The following is an 18835-nucleotide window of genomic DNA, read 5'->3' on the forward strand; positions in this document are numbered from 1 at the left end:
TCTGTTTATTTAGGACGAAACTTTGTTTACGATCAGTGAATACTGATTCAGAGTCTAGTCAGACCGCACATGATGAAATACCATCGTTTATATATATATCCATAAAACAAAACTAGCGTATCTGTTGGTCGTAGTGGCCATTCATGATGTTTACACAGAATGTACTCTCTCTGACAGAGACAATATATATATAATCTGGATTTTTTGTAATGAGCTTTACTGCAGTGGGTTATAAAATCTCCTACTGTGGTGTTGGTGGGGAAGGGTTTAAATCAAACAAATCAAAGTTGAGTTAGAAGGAAACAATTGTCACATCATAGTACATGGTATATATTTTGCTTTCTTACAAAAGTTTTTGAAGTCCAAATGTTGAATATCACCCTTATTTAGTGATAAGGGCAAACGATTGCTTGATATCTGACATATGATGAATATGTGGGTGTTTAGCTACAGGGGCCCTTGCTGAACTGTAAGTGTTCTTTCTAGTTGCAATTGTATTGTGGCATACTAACATTTTTTTTTTCTTCAGACATTCTCACATCTTTGATCCTCGGACCTGATGAATGGTATGGAGAGAGAATATCTAGGTAAGGATGTAATAAATGGCTATATTACATAAGTACTTGTTGAATTTCACAATAATTTAATAAACTTAAATGTTTTGACTAATGAATACTGATGATTAAAAGTATTTCAATACTTAGAAATGATTTATGAATTATTCATGTTACTTCAATAATTTTAATGATATTTAAAAAAAAAAATACATGCTTTACTTTGTTGTTCTAAATCTTTGTTTTCTGTTGACAGGTCACATGACTGTACCAAACGATGATGCTTTGTTTACTCTGTATTTTAATTATCATGATGTTTTGTTTACTATGCATTTTAACCATGACAATGTTTTGTTTCCTTATAACCATTTTGTTGTACAGTATTTCTGATATTAGACATAAAATGTGTATGTACTGATAAATGATGGGCATTTCTTCACTGTATTATTTGTCTGTTATTACAAGAATTTTCTATATATGTATATGTCTTTATTTTGAACTAACTTGATTCTTTTTTAACAATACATTGTTGATGTCAGTAAATATACTAGTAAGGCTAGGATTATCTTATTGATGTTTTATATTTATATATAAATAAAAATTGAAGATCTGACCAAGTTTGTTCAAATGAATGACCTTGGCCTATAAATATATACTTTCAATTCACATTAGTGAAATGTGCTAAAACCTTCAAAGGACTTCTTCTTAATAACCTGGCCCAAGGACCTGATAATGGCGGTTGGTTAGTCTAAGGACCTAGTTAAAACCAAACCAATGTGAATGTAGTGGTAATCAGCTTAGCATCCACATAAATGACCTAGATAAACTTTAAAAGTTTCATAGCAGTAGCAGGTGAGTGATACAGGCCCGTTGGGCCTCTTATTACTGATGATTTATGTAGATATCATAAATTTTCAGAACATTTATATCATCTTAAATCTTCTGTTATTACAAACAAGAAAACTCTATTAATTACACTCTGAGCATCAGAGCCATAATAAAGACACATTACACTAGTAAATGTCCTGGTCTGGTACCCACCTTGGGACTCATATCGCCTCACTTTACCTGGAAATAATACATTTTGGGATTGTCTGTATAATTGATGGCTATAATCAAATGGGTGACATTGCTGAGAATGATCTTTTTGCTGCATGTTAATGTTGAAATCACATTACGTACACCAACTTGTCTCATTTCTGTATATGCACTGCCACAATTTGTTTCATAACAACCTCTGAAACATTTTGGTAATGATTGAATTTCCACCTTTGCATTAGTTTCTGGTTCTCTCGGGAGTACTAGAATTTCCACTTCCATCCAGTGTGATCATTAAATTTTGTATTAATGAAATTTTGGGTTGATTATAAAAGATTTACAGAATGTGTGTATTTGATATAGCATTAGAGTAAATGTGTTTTATTTTCAATTCAGTGTTCTATTGATTCACCTGCAAGCCGTCCTTCTTGTTGATTCATTAGTCATTAGGGGTTTCCTTACAGTCACGAAATGTATATAAATTACAACGGAAGTCAAACGTTCTTCAAGTATAAAAATAATGTCACTTCCAAGGTTTTGATTCCATGGACGCCATCGGTTAGTAATTAGCTGAGGATAAAGTTACAGTACTGGAGTCAAAAGTGTCAATTGACAGGGACAATATTGTGGGGCTCAGGATATATAATGTATGTCAACTCCAACCACACATCCAATGTCACTATATCCACCACACCACCACATCTAACCCCACCACACCACCACATCTAACCCCACCACATCTAACCCCACCACACCACCAAATCTAATCCCACCACATCAAACCCCATCACACCACCACATCTAACCCCACCACACCACCACATCTAACCCCACCACATCTAACCCCACCACATCTAATTACCCTGCGCCTCCTGTTAGATCATCTTACCCGGAGGTCGTTATGTTTTACCCTGCGCCTCATGTTAGATCATCTTACCCAAAGGTCGTTATGTTTTACCCTGCACCTCCTGTTAGATCATCTTACCCAAAGGTCGTTATGTTTTACCCTGCACCTCCTGTTAGATCATTTTACCCAAAGGTCGTTATGTTTTACCCTGCGCCTCCTGTTAGATCATCTTACCCAAAGGTCGTTATGTTTTACCCTGCGCCTCCTGTTAGATTATCTTACCCAAAGGTCGTTATGTTTTACCCTGCACCTCCTGTTAGATCATCTTACCCAAAGGTCGTTATGTTTTACCCTGCGCCTCCTGTTAGGTCATCTTACCCAAAGGTCGTTATGTTTTACCCTGCACCTCCTGTTAGATCATCTTACCCAAAGGTCGTTATGTTTTACCCTGCGCCTCCTGTTAGGTCATCTTACCCAAAGGTCGTTATGTTTTACCCTGCACCTCATGTTAGATCATCTTACCTGGAGGCCATTATGTTTTACCCTGCACCTCCTGTTAGATCATCTTACCTGGAGGCCATTATGTTTTACCCTGCGCCTCCTGTTAGATCATCTTACCTGGAGGTCGTTATGTTTTACCCTGCGCCTCCTGTTAGATCATCTTACCCAAAGGTCGTTATGTTTTACCCTGCGCCTCATGTTAGATCATCTTACCCAAAGGTCGTTATGTTTTACCCTGCGCCTCCTGTTAGATCATCTTACCTGGAGGTCGTTATGTTTTACCCTGCACCTGTTAGATCATCTTACCCAGAGGTCGTTATGTTTTACCCTGCGCCTCCTGTTAGATCATCTTACCCAGAGGTCGTTATGTTTTACCGGTTGTTAGGCACCATCCTCTGTATGTAACTCCAAACCAGATTTCAACTAGATGCAGTCTGAAACATGATTTTGGGAGGTCAATCATTTTCTAAGTAAATGGCGCAGTTTTGACCCCTGGAAACAGAGAGAAGGGGCCCCAAAGGGGAAAATTAGCTCAAATGTGGCTTTAAATCAGTTTTGCTGACTATACTGACAAGTTGTTACCTACTGCTGACTAAAACTACCATGATGAGATTTACTGAAAGTAGTGTCAATATGAAAATTATCATTCTCTCTGCTGTAAGTCCTTGTAGTCAGACGACCATTTTGATCCTTGGGCCTCTTCCTTATGAAATTATAACAAACATTTTGCTGAGGATCATATCAGGTTAGATTATCTACGCTGAAATCTTTCAGTGCAAACTTTTGTATATACATATAAACATCTTTTGTTTGATAATTATGATCATATTTTTTTCACAGCTCTTATAATTGTGCTGTACTTATTAGGTATGTCAGCATCCTCATCAAGGTATGCGGTGCTGGGGTGCAGAAGCAGTTACCTCCCTTGTCAGAGCAGCTCTGGAGCATGGATACGATCCGCCTCTTCAGTCAAATCTGGTATGTACAAAATATCAAGGAATAGGTATAATCAGTGAAGCAGAAGTGTTTATAGGTATAATCAGTGAAGCAGGGGTGCAGTGAAGCAGAACTGTTTTTAGTTATAGTCAGTGAAGCAAAACTGTTTTTAGTTATAGTCAGTGGAGCAGAACTGTTTTTAGGTATAGTCAGTGAAGTAGAACTGTTTTTAGGTATAGTCAGTGAAGCAGAACTGTTTTTAGGTAAAGTCAGCAAAGCTGAACTGTTTTTAGGTATAGTCAGTGAAGCAGAACTGTTTTTAGGTATAGTCAGTGAAGTAGAAGTGTTTTAGGTATAGTCAGTGAAGCAGAACTGTTTTTAGGTATAGTTAGTGAAGCAGAACTGTTTTTAGGTAAAGTCAGCGAAGCTGAACTGTTTTTAGGTATAGTCAGTGAAGCAGAACTGTTTTTAGGTATAGTCAGTGTAGCAGAACTGTTTTTAGGTAGAGTCAGTGAAGTAGAAGTGTTTTTAGGTATAGTCAGTGAAGCTGAACTGTGTTTAGGTATAGTCGGTGAAGCAGAAGTGTTTTTAGGTATAGTCAGTGAAGCAGAAGTGTTTTTAGGTATAGTCAGTGAAGCAGAATTGTTTTTAGGTATAGTCAGTGAAGCAGAAGACGCTTACCCTTCCAGAACACCTGGTCTTATTAGTCCCCTGCCGTTTGAAAAACGGGGGGGACTATAGGTTTACCCTCTGTCCGTCTGTCTGTCTGTCTGTCCGTCCGTCTGTCTGTCTGTCATGCAATAGTTGTCCGGACAACTCCTTCTAAAGTACTACTCCGATTTTAATGAAACTTGGTATACATGATCAGTATAACATGTAGTTGGGCATCCCACATTTTTTTCCCCCAAAAACCAATTTTCAAAATGGCTGCCGACTTCTCATTGGTTGAGACTTGTCCGGACAACTCCTCCTGAAGTACTACTCCGATTTTAACGAAACTTGGTATACATGATCAGTATAACATGTAGTTGTGCATCCCACATATTTTTTTTTCAAAAATTCATTTTTCAAAATGGCTGCGGGCTTCTCATTGGTTGAGGCTTGTCCGGACAACTCCTCCTAAAGTACTACTCCGATTTTAACGAAACTTGGTATGCATGATCAGTATCACATGTAGTGTGCATCCCAATTTTTCTTTTCGAAAAAAAACATTTTTCAAAATGGCCGCCAGCTTCTCATTGGTTGAGGCGTGTCCGGACAATCCTAAAGTACTACTCTGATTTTAACGAAACTTGGTATACGTGATCAGTATAACACGTAGTTTAAAAAATGGGAAATAAATAGTTGCACTCCTGGGTCAGGCAGGGGACTTTGTATTGCTGTTGCAATACTATCCATCCTTGTTCTTGTTTCAGTGCTTCAGTGTTATCCATGTAAATCTACCCTAATTTGGTTATTTCAACTTTGAATCATTGTTTTATTATTTACACATCAGTTATTAGCTCACCTGCCCAAAGAGCCCGTGGCGTGGCTTCCCTTGTCCAACTGGCCATCGTCAACTTTTCCAATTTAAACAACGTCTTCTCAATAACCAAAAGGCCCAGAGACCTAATATTGAGTCTGTAGCATGCTGGGATGAATGGCTACCAAATTTGTTCAAATGAATGACCTTGACCCTACATTAAAGGTAACAGGGGTCAAATAGGCTAAAATATTTACTCGACTTCTTTTCAATAACCAAGAAACCCAGAGACCTAATATTAGTCGTGTAGCATGCTGGGATAAAGGGCTACCAAGTTTGTACAAATGAATGAAACTGGCTTTCATTTAAGGTCACAGGGGTCAAATAGGCTAAAATCTTTAAATAACTTCTCAATTATCAAGATACCCAGAGACTTGAAATTTGGCCTGTAGTATGCTAGGGTGAAAGGCTTCCAAATTTGTGCAAATGAAAAACCTTGATCTACATTCAAGGTCACAGGGAACAAATAGGCTTAGATCTTTAAATGACTTCTTCTTAATAACCAAGAGGGTCTTGATATTGGGCCTGTAGTATGCATGGATATAGTAACAGTTTACTGTAGGATATTGTATAGTAACAGTTTACTGTAGGATATTATATAGTAACGGTTTACTGTAGGATATTCTATTGTAACGGTTTACTGTAGGGTATTATATAGTAACGGTTTACTGTAGGATATTATATAGTAACGGTTTACTGTAGGATATTATATAGTAACGGTTTACTGTAGGATATTATATAGTAACGGTTTACTGTAGGGTATTATATAGTAACGGTTTACTGTAGGATATTATATAGTAACAGTTTACTGTAGGATATTATATATTAACGGTTTACTGTAGGATATTATATAGTTACGGTTTACTGTAGGATATTATATAGTAACGGTTTACTGTAGGATATTGTATAGTAACAGTTTACTGTAGGATATTATATAGTAACAGTTTACTGTAGGGTATTATATAGTAACGGTTTACTGTATATATAGTAACGGTTTACTGTAGGATATTGTATAGTAACAATTTACTGTAGGATATTATATAGTAACGGTTTACTGTAGGATATTATATAGTAACGGTTTACTGTAGGATATTATATAGTAACGGTTTACTGTAGGATATTATATATTAATAGTGTATGATATTGTATAGTAACGGTTTACTGTAGGATATTGTATAAGATAAGATAAGATAAGATAAGTTTATTTCTGGTTCAGGACTTTTAAAGTCCTCTATACCAGACTCAAATAATACATGAGATTGATATATTACTTCTGTCCGGTCTACTGTACATTGTTAGCTCACCTGGTCCGAAGGACCAAGGTGAGCTTATGCCATACCGTGGCGTCTGTCGTCCGTCGTCCGTCCGTCGTCCGTCTGTCGTCCGTCCGTCGTCCGTCCGTCCGTCAATAATTGACTTATTTGACTTCTTCTTCATAACCGCTGATCGGAATTTCACTAAATTTTGTCAGAAGCATCCCTATGGGTGGGGGACTCAAAATTGTACAAATGATGGCGCTGACCCCCTGGGGGCCTCTGGGGCGGGGCCAAAAGGGGTCAATTTAGCTATATTGATATAAACGACTTCTTCTCTGAAACCAAGCAATGGATATCGCTCATATTTGCTTGGTAGAATCACTATGGGGTGGGGAATCAAAATTGTACAAATGATTGGGCTGACTCCCTGGGGACCTCTGGGGCGGGGCCAAATGAGGTCAATCCGGCTATATTGATATAAACGACTTCTTCTCTGAAACCGAGCACTGGATATCGCTCATATTTGCCTGGTAGCATCACTATGTAGTGGGGATTCAAAATTGTACAAATGATTGGGCTGACCCCCCAGGGGCCTGAGGGGCGGGGCCAAATGTGGTCAATTGGACTATATTGATATAAACGACTTCTTCTCTGAAACCAAGCAATGGATATCACTCATATTTGCTTGGTAGAATCACTATGGGGTGGGGAATCAAAATTGTACAAATGATGGGGCTGACCCCCTGGGGACCTCTGGGGCGGGGCCAAATGAGGTCAATCGGGCTATATTGATATAAACGACTTCTTCTCTGAAACCGAGCATTTGTTATCGCTCATATTTGCCTGGTAGCATTACTATGGGGTGGGGACTCAAAATTGTACAAATGGTGGGGCTGACCCCCAGGGGGGCTGAGGGGCGGGCTAAACAGGGTCAATTTGGCTAAATTGATATAAACAACTTCTCCTCTGAAACTAAGCAATGGATATCTCTCATATTTGCCTTGTAGCACCTACTTTGGGTAGGAATTCAAAATTATACAAATGGTGGGGCTAACCCCCTGGGGGTCTTAGGGGCGGGGCCAAAAAGGACCAGTTTGGCTAGATTGATACAAACAACTTCTCCTCTGAAACTAAGCAATGGATATTGCTCATATTTGCCTGGTAGCACCCCCTTGGGGTAAGGATTCAAAATTGTACAAATGATGGGGCTGACCCCCTTGGGGCTGAAGGGCGGGGCCAAAAGGGGCTAGTTTGGCTAAATTGTTATAAACAACTTCTCCTCTGAAACTGAGCAATGGATATCTCTCATATTTGACTGGTAGCATCCCCTTGGGGTAGGGATTCAAAATTGTACAAGTGATGGGGCTGACCCCCCTGGGGGCTGAGGGGCGGGTCAGAAGGGGTCAATTTGCCTTAATTGATATAAACAACTTCTTCTCTGAAACTAAGCAATGGATATATCGCTCATATTCGCCTGGTAGCATCCCCTTGGGGTAGAGATTCAAAATTATACAATTGGTGGGGCTGACCCACCGGGGGCTGAGGGGCGGGGCCAAAAGGGATCAATTTGGCTAAATTGACATTTTTAGAATTACAATAAAACCAATGTTCATGTACCCATATAAAATGCTTATGATATATTGACATAGCAATACCAGTGACACATATACTTATAGCATAGTTCTTGTTTCATATCTCATGAAACCAGGTGAGCGATACAGGCCCTCTGGGCCTCTTGTTTATGATTTAATTGATGCTTTGTAATTAAAGAAAAGTTATTGGTTTTTCCAGTGATCGTCTAGCTTGTTTTTGAAGGAGTTTACATTTAATGCTGATATAACCTGTTCTGGCAATTCATTCCAGATTGACACTGTTCTGTTTGAAAAGTAGTTTTTTCTTAGCGTATTTGTGGATAGTCTAGGGAATATTTTTTTGGTATGTCCTCTGGTACTGTTGCGTTCAGCAGCATCCTTCCATAAAATGATACCATTAAAACATTCTTTATCATATAATTCGCTTATTATTTTGTACAGTTCTATCATATCTCCTCTATTTCTTCTGAATGCCAAAGTTGGTAGTTTGAGTTTTTCCAGCCTCTCGCTGTAGGTCAATTCCTTCATTCCCGGGAGACACTTGGTTGCTCTTCTTTGAACCCCTTCTATCTTGTCAGTGTGTTTTTGTAAGTGAGGTGCCCACACAGGACTAGCGTAGTCCAGTTGGGATCTTACCAGACATTTATATAATGGGATAAAAGACCTGGTGTCCATAAACTGGAAAGTCCTTCTGATGAGTGCAAACATAGAGTTCGCTTTCTTAACTTTTTCAGCTATATGTTCGTCAAACGAAAGCTCGGAGTCGATGATTACTCCTATGTCCTTCTCTTGTTTGGTTTTCTGCAGGTATTTCCCGTTGAGATGGTAGTCCGGTTTGGGTTCATCATGTCCTCTTCCTTTTCCCTTGCATATTCTCATCTGTTTGCATTTGTCTGGGTGCATCTTAAGTAGCCATGTATCACTCCACTTACACATTGTGTCCAGATCCTTTTGAAGCTCTGCACTGTCGTGCTCGCTTTTTATTAGCTCACCTGGACCGAAGGTCCGGTGAGCTTATGCCATGGTGCAGCGTCCGTCGTCCGTCGTCCGGTGTCCGTCGTCCGTCGTCCGTCCGTCAACATTTGCTTCAAATCGCTACTAGTCATCAAGTTCTTATTGGATTTTGACCAAATTTGGTCAGAAACATCCTTGGCAGAAGGGGATCAGATTTTGCATAAATGGTGACTCTGACCCCCAAGGGGCCTGAGGGGCGGGGCCCAATAGGGGAAATTGAGGCAATTCCTTTAAATCGCTACTAGTCATAAAGTTATGAATGGATTTGAACCCAATTTGGTCAGAAACATCCTTTGGGGAAGGGGAACAGATTTTGCATAAATGGTTACTCTGACCCCCAAGGGGCCAAAAGGGCGGGGCCCATTAGGGGAAATAGAGGTAATTCCTTCAAATCGCTACTAGTCCTAAAGTTATGAATGGATTTGAACCCAATTTGGTCAGAAACATCCTTCAGGGAAGGGGAACAGATTTTGGATAAATGGTGACTCTGACCCCCAAGGGGCCAAAGGGGCGGGGCCTAATGGGGAAATAGAGGTAATTCCTTCAAATCGCTACTAGTCATAAAGTTATGAATGGATTTGAACCCAATTTGGTCAGAAACATCCTTTGGGGAAGGGGAACAGATTTTGCATAAATGGTGACTCTGACCCCCAAGGGGCCAAAAGGGCGGGGCCCATTAGGGGAAATAGAGGTAATTCCTTCAAATCGCTACTAGTCCTAAAGTTATGAATGGATTTGAACCCAATTTGGTCAGAAACATCCTTCAGGGAAGGGGAACAGATTTTGGATAAATGGTGACTCTGACCCCCAAGGGGCCAAAGGGGCGGGGCCTAATGGGGAAATAGAGGTAATTCCTTCAAATCGCTACTAGTCATAAAGTTATGAATGGATTTGAACCCAATTTGGTCAGAAACATCCTTTGGGGAAGGGGATCAGATTTTGCATAAACGGTGACTCTGACCCCCAAGGGGCCTGAGGGGCAGGGCCCAATAGGGGAAATTAAGGCAATTCCTTTAAATCGCTACTTGTCATAAAGTTATGAATGGATTTGAACCCAATTTGGTCAGAAACATCCTTTGGGGAAGGGGAACAGATTTTGCATAAATGGTGACTCTGACCCCCAAGGGGCCAAAGGGGCGGGGCCTAATGGGGAAATAGAGGTAATTCCTTCAAATCGCTACTAGTCATAAAGTTATGAATGGATTTGAACCCAATTTGGTCAGAAACATCCTTTGGGGAAGGGGAACAGATTTTGCATAAATGGTGACTCTGACCCCCAAGGGGCCAAAAGGGCGGGGCCCATTAGGGGAAATAGAGGTAATTCCTTCAAATCGCTACTAGTCCTAAAGTTATGAATGGATTTGAACCCAATTTGGTCAGAAACATCCTTCAGGGAAGGGGAACAGATTTTGGATAAATGGTGACTCTGACCCCCAAGGGGCCAAAGGGGCGGGGCCTAATGGGGAAATAGAGGTAATTCCTTCAAATCGCTACTAGTCCTAAAGTTATGAATGGATTTGAACCCAATTTGGTCAGAAACATCCTTTGGGGAAGGGGAACAGATTTTGCATAAATGGTTACTCTGACCCCCAAGGGGCCAAAAGGGCGGGGCCCATTAGGGGAAATAGAGGTAATTCCTTCAAATCGCTACTAGTCCTAAAGTTATGAATGGATTTGAACCCAATTTGGTCAGAAACATCCTTCAGGGAAGGGGAACAGATTTTGGATAAATGGTGACTCTGACCCCCAAGGGGCCAAAGGGGCGGGGCCTAATGGGGAAATAGAGGTAATTCCTTCAAATCGCTACTAGTCATAAAGTTATGAATGGATTTAAATCCAATTTGGTCAGAAACATTCTTGGGGGAAGGGGAACAGATTTTGCATAAATGGTGACTCTGACCCCCAAGGGGCCTGAGGGGCGGGGCCCAATAGGGGAAATTGAGGCAATTCCTTTAAATCGCTACTTGTCATAAAGTTATGAATGGATTTGAACCCAATTTAGTCAGAAGCATTCTTGGGGGAAGGGGAACAGATTTTGCATAAATGGTGACTTTGACCCCCAAGGGGCCAAAGGGGCGGGGCCCCATATGGGAAATAGAGGTAATTCCTTCAAATCACTACTAGTCATAAAGTTATAAATGCATGTTGTAAACTCAGAGAGTCTGGACTTCATTATTTCTTTAAAGCAGTTGGGATCCCCACGCTATAACCATAAATAGCATTGTTTGAGGTTAACAAACAAAAGGAATTGAACATGAACATTATTTTGACATTTGGTCAAATCCAACCAGGTGAGCGATACAGGCCCCATGGGCCTCTTGTTATTTTGAATACTTTGGTGTCGTCTGCAAAAAGGTATAGTAACGGTTTACTGTAGGATATTATATAGTAACAGTTTACTGTAGGATATTATATAGTAACGGTTTACTGTAGGATATTATATAGTTACGGTTAACTGTAGGATATTATATAGTAACGGTTTACTGTAGGATATTATATAGTAACGGTTTACTGTAGGGTATTATATAGTAACGGTTTACTGTAGGATATTATATAGGAACGGTTTAATGTAGGGTATTATATAGTAACGGTTTACTGTAGGATATTATATAGTAACGGTTTACTGTAGGATATTATATAGTAACGGTTTACTGTAGGATATTATATAGTAACGGTTTACTGTAGGATATTATATAGTAACGGTTTACTGTAGGATATTATATAGTAACGGTTTACTGTAGGATATTATATAGTAACGGTTTACTGTAGGGTATTATATAGTAACGGTTTACTGTAGGATATTATATAGTAACGGTTTAATGTAGGGTATTATATAGTAACGGTTTACTGTAGGATATTATATAGTAACGGTTTACTGTAGGGTATTATATAGTAACGGTTTACTGTAGGGTATTATATAGTAACGGTTTACTGTAGGATATTTTATAGTAACGGTTTACTGTATATATAGTAACGGTTTACTGTAGGATATTATATAGTAAAGGTTTACTGTAGGATATTATATAGTAAAGGTTTACTGTAGGATATTATATAGTAACGGTTTACTGTAGGATATTACATAGTAACGGTTTACTGTAGGATATTATATATTAACGGTTTACTGTAGGATATTGTATAGTAACGGTTTACTGTAGGATATTGTATAGTAACGGTTTACTGTAGGATATTATATAGTAACGGTTTACTGTAGGGTATTATATAGTAACAGTTTACTGTAGGATATTATATAGTAACGGTTTACTGTAGGATATTATATAGTAACGGTTTACTGTAGGATATTGTATAGTAACGGTTTACTGTAGGATATTGTATAGTAACGGTTTACTGTAGGATATTGTATAGTAACGGTTTACTGTAGGATATTGTATAGTAACGGTTTACTGTAGGATATTGTATAGTAACGGTTTACTGTAGGATATTATATAGTAACGGTTTACTGTAGGATATTATATAGTAACGGTTTACTGTAGGGTATTATATAGTAACGGTTTACTGTAGGATATTATATAGTAACGGTTTACTGTAGGATATTATATAGTAACGGTTTACTGTAGGATATTATATAGTAAGTTTACTGTAGGATATTATATAGTAACTGTTTACTGTAGGATATTATATAGTAACGGTTTACTGTAGGGTATTATATAGTAACAGTTTACTGTAGGATATTATATAGTAACGGTTTACTGTAGGATATTATATAGTAACGGTTTACTGTAGGATATTGTATAGTAACGGTTTACTGTAGGATATTATATAGTAACGGTTTACTGTAGGATATTATATAGTAACGACCAGGTGAGCGATACAGGCCCCATGGGCCTCTTGTTCTAAAAGTACATGGATCATGTACTTGTATTCTGTTTAAGAAGACAGTGAGTTCCTGGAAGCAGTCGTCTTAATTCTTCATAAAACACTGATAATGACAAGTCTTCTTTTTCCAATTTTCTCTGGCTGTCAATTGTAGTAAATAAGGAAACAAAAGAATTTGAGGATTTCTTGAAGCACTCAAAACCATTCCGCGAACCCTGTAATGGGTGTATTAGTGTAGCAAGGGCTAGTGTACAGTAAGTTAGGGAGACAGGGATAGATTGGTCTGGCACTATTACTTAACACAAACCAAACCCCAAACAAAATCAGCGTTAAATCATCGTACAATCTCAAAAAAAAACAAAGAAATTAAGCCATGCTCTAAGTAAATGATGAATACCTGGGAACTGAACCTGTTATCTCTACTTTTTGAGAAAATGATTGTTTTCGTCTAGCACACATAGCCATGACATTACAGCACTTGGAGGCTGTGTTGTCAGATGATGATGAATGGTTCATTAGCTTTCTCCCTCAGTCAGCCTGGAGCTGTCATGGAGACTGTTAACAATGTCTATAGCTCACAGAAAACTCACAATGAAATAGTAATGTATGTAAGTAAATAGTGATAATATGTAACTTCAGTGTATATAAGTAAATAGTAATGAAGTGTAACTTCAGTGTATAGAAGTAAATAGTAATGAAGTGTAACTTCAGTGTATAGAAGTAAATAGTAATGAAGTGTAACTTCAGTGTATAGAAGTAAATAGTAATGAAGTGTAACTTCAGTGTATAGAAGTAAATAGTAATGAAGTGTAACTTCAGTGTATAGAAGTAAATAGTGATAAAGTGTAACTCCAGTGTATAGAAGTAAATAGTAATGAAGTGTAACTTCAGTGTATAGAAGTAAATAGTAATGAAGTGTAACTTCAGTGTATAGAAGTAAATAGTAATGAAGTGTAACTTCAGTGTATAGAAGTAAATAGTGATGAAGTGTAACTTCAGTGTATAGAAGTAAATAGTGATGAAGTGTAACTTCAGTGTATAGAAGTAAATAGTGATAAAGTGTAACTCCAGTGTATAGAAGTAAATAGTAATGAAGTGTAACTTCAGTGTATAGAAGTAAATAGTAATGAAGTGTAACTTCAGTGTATAGAAGTAAATAGTAATGAAGTGTAACTTCAGTGTATAGAAGTAAATAGTAATGAAGTGTAACTTCAGTGTATAGAAGTAAATAGTGATGAAGTGTAACTTCAGTGTATAGAAGTAAATAGTAATGAAGTGTAACTTCAGTGTATAGAAGTAAATAGTGATGAAGTGTAACTTCAGTGTATAGAAGTAAATAGTAATGAAGTGTAACTTCAGTGTATAGAAGTAAATAGTAATGAAGTGTAACTTCAGTGTATAGAAGTAAATAGTAATGAAGTGTAACTTCAGTGTATAGAAGTAAATAGTAATGAAGTGTAACTTCAGTGTATAGAAGTAAATAGTGATGAAGTGTAACTTCAGTGTATAGAAGTAAATAGTAATGAAGTGTAACTTCAGTGTATAGAAGTAAATAGTGATGAAGTGTAACTTCAGTGTATAGAAGTAAATAGTAATGAAGTGTAACTTCAGTGTATAGAAGTAAATAGTAATGAAGTGTAACTTCAGTGTATAGAAGTAAATAGTAATGAAGTGTAACTTCAGTGTATAGAAGTAAATAGTGATGAAGTGTAACTTCAGTGTATAGAAGTAAATAGTGATGAAGTGTAACTTCAGTGTATAGAAGTAAATAGTAATGAAGTGTAACTTCAGTGTATAGAAGTAAATAGTAATGAAGTGTAACTTCAGTGTATAGAAGTAAATAGTGATAATGTGTAACTTCAGTGTATAGAAGTAAATAGTAATGAAGTGTAACTTCAGTGTATAGAAGTAAATAGTAATGAAGTGTAACTTCAGTGTATAGAAGTAAATAGTGATAATGTGTAACTTCAGTGTATAGAAGTAAATAGTAATGAAGTGTAACTTCAGTGTATAGAAGTAAATAGTAATGAAGTGTAACTTCAGTGTATAGAAGTAAATAGTAATGAAGTGTAACTTCAGTGTATAGAAGTAAATAGTAATGAAGTGTAACTTCAGTGTATAGAAGTAAATAGTAATGAAGTGTAACTTCAGTGTATAGAAGTAAATAGTGATGAAGTGTAACTTCAGTGTATAGAAGTAAATAGTAATGAAGTGTAACTTCAGTGTATAGAAGTAAATAGTAATGAAGTGTAACTTCAGTGTATAGAAGTAAATAGTAATGAAGTGTAACTTCAGTGTATAGAAGTAAATAGTGATAATGTGTAACTTCAGTGTATAGAAGTAAATAGTAATGAAGTGTAACTTCAGTGTATAGAAGTAAATAGTAATGAAGTGTAACTTCAGTGTATAGAAGTAAATAGTGATGAAGTGTATCTTCAGTGTATAGAAGTAAATAGTGATGAAGTGTAACTTCAGTGTATAGAAGTAAATAGTGATGAAGTGTAACTTCAGTGTATATAAATAAATAGTAATGAAATTTGTACTTTGTCCCACCTTAAAGTGAGTCACCCTTCGTGGTTGTCCTCGTGTGTACTTTGTCCTACTCTCAAGTGAGTCACCCTTCGTGGTTGTCCTCGTGTGTACTTTGTCCAACTCTCAAGTGAGTCTCCCTTCGTGGTTGTCCTCGTGTGTACTTTGTCCTACTCTCAAGTGAGTCTCCCTTCGTGGTTGTCCTCGTGTGTACTTTGTCCTACTCTCAAGTGAGTCTCCCTTCGTGGTTGTCCTCGTGTGTACTTTGTCCTACTCTCAAGTGAGTCACCCTTCGTGGTTGTCCTCGTGTGTACTTTGTCCTACTCTCAAGTGAGTCATCCTTCGTGGTTGTCCTCATGTGTACTTTGTCCTACTCTCAAGTGAGTCATCCTTCGTGGTTGTCCTCGTGTGTACTTTGTCCTACTCTCAAGTGAGTCATCCTTCGTGGTTGTCCTCGTGTGTACTTTGTCCAACTCTCAAGTGAGTCATCCTTCGTGGTTGTCCTCGTGTGTACTTTGTCCTACTCTCAAGTGAGTCTCCCTTCATGGTTGTCCTCGTGTGTACTTTGTCCTACTCTCAAGTGAGTCACCCTTCGTGGTTGTCCTCGTGTGTACTTTGTCCTACTCTCAAGTGAGTCACCCTTCGTGGTTGTCCTCATGTGTACTTTGTCCTACTCTCAAGTGAGTCTCCCTTCATGGTTGTCCTCATGTGTACTTTGTCCTACTCTCAAGTGAGTCACCCTTCGTGGTTGTCCTCGTGTGTACTTTGTCCTACTCTCAAGTGAGTCACCCTTCGTGGTTGTCCTCGTGTGTACTTTGTCCTACTCTCAAGTGAGTCACCCTTCGTGGTTGTCCTTGTGTGTACTTTGTCCAACTCTCAAGTGAGTCATCCTTCGTGGTTGTCCTTGTGTGTACTTTGTCCTACTCTCAAGTGAGTCTCCCTTCGTGGTTGTCCTCGTGTGTACTTTGTCCTACTCTCAAGTGAGTCACCCTTCGTGGTTGTCCTCGTGTGTACTTTGTCCAACTGTCAAGTGAGTCTCCCTTCGTGGTTGTCCTCGTGTGTACTTTGTCCTACTCTCAAGTGAGTCTCCCTTCGTGGTTGTCCTCGTGTGTACTTTGTCCTACTCTCAAGTGAGTCTCCCTTCGTGGTTGTCCTCGTGTGTACTTTGTCCTACTCTCAAGTGAGTCTCCCTTCGTGGTTGTCCTCGTGTGTACTTTGTCCAACTCTCAAGTGAGTCTCCCTTCGTGGTTGTCCTCGTGTGTACTTTGTCCTACTCTCAAGTGAGTCTCCCTTCGTGGTTGTCCTCGTGTGTACTTTGTCCTACTCTCAAGTGAGTCTCCCTTCGTGGTTGTCCTCGTGTGTACTTTGTCCTACTCTCAAGTGAGTCTCCCTTCGTGGTTGTCCTCGTGTGTACTTTGTCCTACTCTCAAGTGAGTCTCCCTTCGTGGTTGTCCTCGTGTGTACTTTGTCCTACTCTCAAGTGAGTCTCCCTTCGTGGTTGTCCTCGTGTGTACTTTGTCCTACTCTCAAGTGAGTCTCCCTTCGTGGTTGTCCTCGTGTGTACTTTGTCCTACTGTCAAGTGAGTCTCCCTTCATGGTTGTCCTCGTGTGTACTTTGTCCTACTGTCAAGTGAGTCTCCCTTCATGGTTGTCCTCGTGTACTTTGTCCCACTCTCAAGTGAGTCTCCCTTCGTGGTTGTCCTCGTGTGTACTTTGTCCAACTGTCAAGTGAGTCTCCCTTCGTGGTTGTCCTCGTGTGTACTTTGTCCAACTGTCAAGTGAGTCACCCTTCGTGGTTGTCATTGTGTGTACTTTGTCCCACTCTAAAATGAGGTGCCCTTCATGATTTTCTTTCCGTATACCTCTTTTGCCCCACCCTGTAGATACCCACTGATTTCTGTGTGGTCCGGTTCAACATTGATTAATGTTGATATATGATGATAGTCATGGATCTGACCTGTGTAATGATGATGTTGATTTATAATAATGATCAGGTATATTGATGAGGATGTAGATTCTGTTTTTCATTCAATGTCATTAATAAAAATAGGAGTAATTATACATTATTTTTTGTAACAAATGTTTCTATAAATCAGTAAGACAGAGAGAACTCATTAGGTAGATAAGGTTGTAGCAAGGTCGTAACAGCAAGGTCGTAACAGCAAGGTCGTGACAGCAAGGTCGTGCCAGCAAGGTCTTAACAGCAAGGTCGTGCCAGCAAGGTCGTAACAGAAAGGTCGTAACAGCAAGGTCGTAACAGCAAGGTCGTGCCAGCAAGGTCGTACCAGCAAGGTCGTAACAGCAAGGTCGTAACAGCAAGGTCGTAACAGCGTATGAGCAAGGTTGTGCCAGCAAGGTCGTGCCAGCAAGGTCGTAACAGCAAGGTCGTAACAGCAAGGTCGTAACAGCATGGTCGTAACAGCAAGGTCGTAACAGAAAGGTCGTAACAGCAAGGTCGTAACAGAAAGGTCGTAACAGCAATGTCGTAACAGCAAGGTCGTAACAGCAAAGTCCTGACAGCAAGGTCGTAACAGCAAAGTCCTGACAGCAAGGTCGTAACAACAAGGTCGTAACAGCAAGGTCGTAACAGCAAAGTCGTGACAGCAAGGTCGTAACAGAAAGGTCGTAACAACAATGTCGTAACAGCAGGGTCTTAACAGTAAGGTTATAACAGCAATGTCATAACAGAAAGGTCGTAACAGCAAGGTCGTAACAACAATGTCGTACCAGCAAGGAATGAACAGCAGTAATACTGATTTATCATGACTGTCGTACATATTGGTGAAATAGTTCATTACGTAACAAGGAGCTTGTCCTTGGTGAGATCTAAACAGGAAGGGTTCGGTGTATATCAGCGTAACACATACTTACTGGGAAACATACTGTGCCACAGACGGATCATTAAAACCTTATACAATTACCTAAAACTGAACGTGACGTTTTAATACTTCTCCTCTACAATATAATGCATACCTATGGAAGGTTTGTAATAATGTAAGGCTTTGCTGCAGAATTACACAACATGTACTTAATCAGGCTTATCCTACTCAAGGCTCCACAACACATTATTATTATATCCTAATGGTCTTTGATAATAGCTTCACAATACAGTTGGTAAGATTTCATTTCAGAGTTTTGTATCAAAATTTGAGAACATGATGTATATTTCTTTAAAGATTTTCCAAACTACCCTACTATTAAGAAACAATATA

At 38.9% G+C, this 18835-nt stretch overlaps 1 protein-coding gene across 1 annotated transcript in view; it reads left to right on the forward strand.

The window, feature by feature from the left end:
- Positions 1 to 18835, forward strand: part of LOC117331398 (protein MON2 homolog) — a 620780-nt gene that overhangs the window by 523507 nt on the left and 78438 nt on the right. The window contains exon 20 of the mRNA XM_033890102.1: positions 3808 to 3918. Within this exon, the coding sequence (XP_033745993.1) occupies positions 3808 to 3918 (111 nt within the window). The remainder of the gene's footprint in view (positions 1 to 3807; positions 3919 to 18835) is intronic.

Source organism: Pecten maximus, chromosome 7 (assembly GCF_902652985.1).
Source record: "Pecten maximus chromosome 7, xPecMax1.1, whole genome shotgun sequence".
Taxonomy (NCBI): Eukaryota; Metazoa; Mollusca; class Bivalvia; order Pectinida; family Pectinidae; genus Pecten; species Pecten maximus.